At 36.9% G+C, this 6596-nt stretch overlaps 1 protein-coding gene across 1 annotated transcript; it reads right to left on the bottom strand.

The window, feature by feature from the left end:
- Window positions 1-5195: 5195 nt before the first annotated feature.
- On the bottom strand, window positions 5196-6119 carry LOC119664113. The gene has a single exon (XM_038073669.1). It carries the CDS (start codon window positions 6117-6119, stop codon window positions 5196-5198), a length of 924 nt encoding a protein of 307 aa, XP_037929597.1.
- Window positions 6120-6596: the final 477 nt, after the last annotated feature.

The following is a 6596-nucleotide window of genomic DNA, read 5'->3' on the forward strand; positions in this document are numbered from 1 at the left end:
AGTTATCTAAAATTCTAAATAGCAAATGAAGATTTTAAAAAAATAAACGTAATAACAAAATAGAAAAAGTGGTCTTCGAAAAGTGGTCTTATCAATTCATCTCTGAAACCCAATCGAGATGGTTGTGTTGTTTCGATCGCGCAACGATCTAACGACCACATTCACCGACGCTATGTACTGTAATACTACAGGCTCGCTATATAATACGGCAGGATAGCCATGTTGTACTTTTTATGTAGTTGAAGTGTAATAATAAAGGAATTTGAGTATTATCTTAGCTCTCCAGCCGCTTATGCTCTCCTTTCAGCAGTTATGCCATATAGGATAGTGTTCTCTTTAGCTATTATACCGTACAGAACGTGAGACGTTTTTTAAAAGAAAACAAGTGTGTTCATTACTAGAGAAATGAATATTTTATTCAATAAAATATTCCGGTATTTATAACGTTTAAAACTTATGTACTAACAATGTTTCATATTTCTCATATACTAGAAATAACCAATGATTACATGAGTTACTCCCTTATTATTTATATTACAATATATAAAAGAAATATTTATCTAATTTAATAATTTCTCAAAAAGGAGAATCCGTAATTCTGTTAACTACTTCTTAAGTAACATAATACACCGTTTTCAAAAAATTTTTTTTTTGTTATATTGGTACACCTTTTCTTGACATATGGTACAAATTTGAGCACCATCTGTCAATCAGTTTGTTTACAGCAGCTGTTAATGTGAGACTATCTCAAGTGCATTTAGAGATTTTTACTATGGAAAATTCAGTTATGAACAACGATGTTCACTAACAAACTAAGTTCCTTACCACTGGTGGGGGGAACAATATACGAATGCGGAGATATTGATTGTAAGTCAATAACTGATTTTATTTACAATAAATTGGTCTTTTATACAAATTAAAATGCAATAATAATTGCAAAATATACAATATTTACTTAAACTAATTTATTATATAATTCGCACAGAATGCTTACTAAGCAACCTATGCGTGCGCTTAACTTATGGCCTAATTCATATTATTTGGTTGATTCGTCAACCAAAAAATTAAGCAGCAGGTGTGAGCGATTAACTCATAACATAGTTGTTTTTTTTTGTTGATTCATCAACAAGTTAAACAACAAGTTTGTTTGAAATTTTGTGTTTTGAACGAAATTTCATGTGTTGAAGCATTAAAAATGGTGCAGAAAGCTTACGGGGACTCTTCTATATCTCGAACACATGCATACGTGTTCGTATCACTCATTCAAAGAGGATCGTGAAGTGATCGAAGATTTGCCTCGTTCTGGACGTTCCTCAACATCAAATACCGAAAAAAACGTGGCAAAAATTTGAAAATTGTGCTGGAAGATTGTCGTATGACTGATTTTTTTTATTCAGATTGATTTTTAATTTCTTTATCCAAGCAATTATGTTATCTATACTATTTTGCAAATTACACTAGTTTACAAATAATTAAAAGTTTTGTTTTCCAAAGACGAGACTTTTCCGTAAAACAAGAAAATCACAACGATTTTTTTTCTGTTACCGTTTTCGAGTTATTTGCAAAAAACCGTTATTTTGACTATTCTCAAAACATCATCCTGCATATGGCCCCATAACTTTATTTTTGAAGTTACCATAGTAATGCATGATATATCAAATTAAAGGTGAAACTTGTATAAACATTTTGAGTTACATAGCGTTAATATAACTTATTTAGTTTCGCTGCTATAGCTGAAAATGTACAGATGAAAAATGTTTTTTTACGTTTTTTCCAACATTTTTAATTTTCAATGTGATAGGACTCCCACAAATATATTTAAAAAAAAATCTTTTTTTGATTGATGTTAAAGACTGTTTCGAGTGGCTTAACATAAAAATCGAATAAAAAATGCAGAAGTTATTCGCCATTTTCCAAATTTGCCCAAAACAGTGGATTTTATTAACAAATCAGAAAAATCATTTTTTCGAATTTGTTTTTTAAAATTTAGAGTGCAAATCAAAACAGTATTATGTAAAATTATACAAATTTTATTTAAAAATTAAAAATTAATATTATTAAATATTAATAACATATATTGCATTTTATATAAAAGTTTGACGTCGAACGTGAAACTGCTGATTGCCTTTGTATCATGTAATATGTAGCAGTTTACTAAACCGTTAATTTTACATATGATACCATACGATTCTACTTGCGATTTGCTATGGCTAAGAAAGATAAACCGTGGACTTCTAATAGAGTGTGTCTAACCTACAGAATTACACTTAAAAGATGGTATATTGGAAGAAAACAATATTTGAACCTTTGTGTACCAATATTTTGGAAAGAGGTTGTAATCCATTCTCAGTATTATTTCTGCGTCATAAATCTTAAATGTATAGGGAAAATTTCCCTATAGGAAATATAAGTCCCGTCTTTGGAAATTTTTGGCTGTAAACTAGTGTTATTAGCTGCTATTATTGCGCTTTCTTCAACTTCAAGGACTGGAGTATCATCAGCAAAAGTTGCTGTGAACGTTGTTGCACTCGTTGGCTGATCGTATGTATAAATAAGATATAAGAGGGGACCCAAAACACTACCTTGCAGGACTCCAGCGTTAATTTTATGCAATTTGCTATAGGCATCACCGTGCTTTACTCGAAAATAACAATCAAGGGGAAATTATGTCATAATACTCCGTTGGAAGAACATTTTTTACTTTGGTAAGCAATCCGGAGTGCCAAACTTTATCGAAAGCCTGCGAGACATCTAAAAACATGACTGAGCAGATTTTTTTCCTCAAGAGCTTTTTCTATTACGTTAGTTATTGTATCTTGAACCAAACTGATGTAAAGGTATTATGTTTTGACTTTCAATCAGAGGGAAGGATCCTTTTAAGTAAAACTTTTTCAAATATTTTTGAAGGTACAGGCAGCAGTGCTTTTGGTCTGTAACTACTGACGTCATAAATATCCTTTTCTGATACCATGATAATTTCAGATACTTTCCACAGGGATGGAAGAGTTCGCATCTGAATTATAGCATTAAATATATTCGTAATTTTGATTAATCATTTCGCAGGAATTCTTTTAATACTTCAGCACTTATCAATTCATAACCTAGGGTTTTTTTTAGCTTAAGTTCATTTTTGATAATCATCATTACCTCAAGCTCAGTGGTTGGTGAAATACAGGATGAATATGCTGTCCTAAGTGGGCAGAATATTGCATTGTTAACGTTTCCGTCTATGGAAAACACTTTAAACAGGTGTTCGGAAAAGACCTTCACTTTTTCCTTATCGCTTTTAGCCCATTAATTAGCGTGATTTTTAATTGGGACTTTGTGTACTAAATGTCGCTTAAGGTTTCGTGTGCATTTCCAGAGAGAATAGTTGGTTGCACGATCATTACTTAAGTTAGATAGTTAGTAGTTAAATAGTTGTGGTGGTGGGAGGACGAAACCTCCCCAATTAGCTAAAAGAGAAAGCCGTTTTGAATCCACAAAAAAACTCGTAATAGTTGATAGTAGACAGAAGCTCAACCTAGAACCAGCCAGAGGCATTAATAAAGGTAAGAATCTAGCTAATGCTAATGCTGGAGATATCGCTAAGTGAGTTGAAGAAGGGGGCCCCAGAAGTTTAAACCTAATTCTAGCCAGACCTGAACAAAAACACATCAGGTGTTCTGGTGTCATATCTTCAAGAGATGGTATAATTTACTGATCATTAGGGCCGTAGAAAAGATTCCGGCTCCATTTTAGACCCGTCGGTGTAAATCGTTATCTTTTCTAGAGTTGTAAGCAATTCCACCTTCCAATCCCTTCTTGAAGGAGTTTTGGTGGCGAATTTGTTGTCGAATTGTTACCGAGGACATAGGTAGCTTGAATCCCTGCTATCATCTGTCGGATAGAATGATGCAATATTACCATGTCCCAAAGCAATCGAGCGCCAAGAGTTTAGATCATTAAGCCTCTGCGCGCTGAGAGTTGCTTGATGTATATATCAATAGGTAACAAGTTAAGTATGACGTTGAGCGCACTGGTGGGGCATGATCTTACAGCCCTCGTAACTCCCACACAGGCAGACCTTTGCATTCTGGTTAGTCTTTGAACAATTTACTGTTTGTTCAACGAGGGCCACCACACCAGACATCTATATGTTAAAATTGGCCGAACGACGGCTGTGTAAAGCCAGAGAATCACTTTGGGCTGTAATCCCCAGCTCTTACCGTAGATCCTTTTGCACGCATAGAATGCCACACAAGCTTTACGAATTCTTTCGTCGATGTTGGCTTTTCAGTTAAGTTTTGTGTCGAGAATTGCTCCTAGATACTTAACTTTGTGCGAAAGAGTTAATATTTGACCATTTAATCTTGGCAGCAGAAAGTTTGGAATTTTATATTTTTTGGTGAACAGTAACAGTTTAGTCTTAGAAGGATTAGCACCTACATCACACTTTGAGGCCCATTTACTAAGGTTCCAAAAAGCGCCCTCCATAATGTTACTCAGCACCGAAGGGAACATACCTGTTACCAGAAGGACAACATGGTTAAGCCTTAAAAGCAGTGAATTCATTGTTAAAATCCATAATAAGGGAGATAACACTCCCCCTTGTGGTGTACCTCTCCTGACGCATTTCTTAATGCTTAGATTCCCCATCTCTGCATTGATGATTCTAAACCCAAGCATTGATGCGATCCATCGGGAGATGCAGGCCGAGACACTCATTTCACTGAGAGCCTCCTGAATGGTTTCTACACTAACGTTTTTAAAAGCACCTTCTATATCCAAGAAGGCGGCTAAGGTGAATTGTTTACATCTAAGAGATTTCTCCACCATGGTAACTACCTGATGTAGTGCCGTTTCCGTGGACTTCCCTTTGAGATATGCATGTTGAGCCCTCGATAGTTTGGCAAAACAATGTAAAGATCTTATGTAAGCGTCGATCAGTCTTTCCATAGTTTTAAGTAAGAAAGAAGTAAGGCTGATGGGTCTGTAATCTTTAGCCGTACTGTGACCTATTCTACCTGTCTTTGGAATAAAAACTATTCTAACCTGTCTCCAACCACTGCGGACATGGTTAAGTGAAAGGCAGCTGCAGAAGATCGTGGACAGTCAATTTACAGCTACATCTCCCAGAGATTGTAACATAATTGATAAGATCCCGTCAGGACCCGGACTTTTGTATGGAAAGAAGTAATCGATAGCCCATTTGATCATTCTAGAAGATACCACTGACTGTATAGTCGCGTCAGAGTTGGCTGAACGATACGGTAATACCTTTGGGTATCACCCGAGGAACCAGGAAAATGGGTAGCTACTAATAGTGAGAGGGATTCCGTTAAGAATTTAACTGGACTTCCATCTACTTTGTTAATGAGGGAGGGACAAGAGCGACTATTTGCTAGCATTTTGGCTAGTCTAGCCGATTCTTTAATACTTTCAATTTGCTCGCAATGAGAATTCCATGACAATTTCCTGGATTCCCGAAGCGCTTTTTTGTAAACCCTTAGAGCATCCTTATATGGAGTCCAAACCTTGGTACAATAGCTTTCACTGAAAGCTCTTCGTGCATTCCTGCGAAGCAAAAAGAGCTTCTCGTTCCACCATGGTGGCCTCCATTTCTTCGCATACGAGCGAGGACACGATGCTTCAAAGGAAGAGATGATATTATCTGTCAAAGAGTTGACCCTACCCTCCAATTTCCTAATCGAGTTAATTGGAGCGGGGGCTATGTTGACTTTAATACTGAGCAAAGACCTTAAAATGTCCCAGTTTGCCTTCCTGGGATTACGTTGAGATTGCTTAGCTACTATGGGAATATCCATAACAAACATGATGTATTTATGATTAGAGAAGGAGTTCCTGGCTGAAACTCTCCAGTCATTGATCGCTAATGAGCGGGAAGTCGAGCAAAGTGCAATATCTAAAACCTCTTCCCAGCCACCCTTATTACATATTTCTAGATTACACCTTAATATAAAGTCAAAAAGAGACTCACCTCTATCGTTGATTTTCGAGCTTTCCCACAAGGAGTGCCGGGCATTGGCGTCACAACCCATCAAAGCTAGCTTCTCGGTCTGCGCGAAATTTTGAACTAGTGATACCCCCTCTGGAGGTGCCGCATCATCGTGTGGCATTTAGGCAAATGTTATTAACACCGCAGGCTTCTGCTTCCGCTCTACCCGGATGGTGGTGATATCTAAAGAGCTTAAATGAGAGCAGAGAAAAGCATTAAGGAGCGTTTTTGCTAAAATGCACGATCTAGGCTTACTTTGTTCTTTTACATAGAAAAGATTGTACCTCTTGGATGATGGCAAGGTCGATGTCCTCCTCCCTGAGTAAGACAGGCAGATTTTCCGTGGCACACTTAGAGTGTTTCAGGTTTATCTGCAGGACCTTGGCCATTGATACATTATCAAAGTTTGTTGTCGATGATGAGGTCGTCTAATAGCTTACTAGTGCTTACTAGCTTACTAGTTTTAGCTGCTGCAGAATAAGGTCCGAAGGACCAAGGTTTTTGGGCAACCAAACGCGTGCTCGAGGCCTCGATGGAATTTCCGCCGCTGGGACAAGTTTCAGCCTTAAACCGTCCCAGTTCTCGCTAATCTTAGTGA

The sequence above is a fragment of the Teleopsis dalmanni genome, chromosome 1 (assembly GCF_002237135.1).
Source record: "Teleopsis dalmanni isolate 2A chromosome 1, ASM223713v2, whole genome shotgun sequence".
NCBI lineage: Eukaryota > Metazoa > Arthropoda > Insecta > Diptera > Diopsidae > Teleopsis > Teleopsis dalmanni.

Coding starts and splice junctions, on each gene's coding strand:
- LOC119664113 (XM_038073669.1), bottom strand. CDS start 6,119: ATGCCACACGATGATGCGGCACCTCCAGAGGGGGTATCACTAGTTCAA.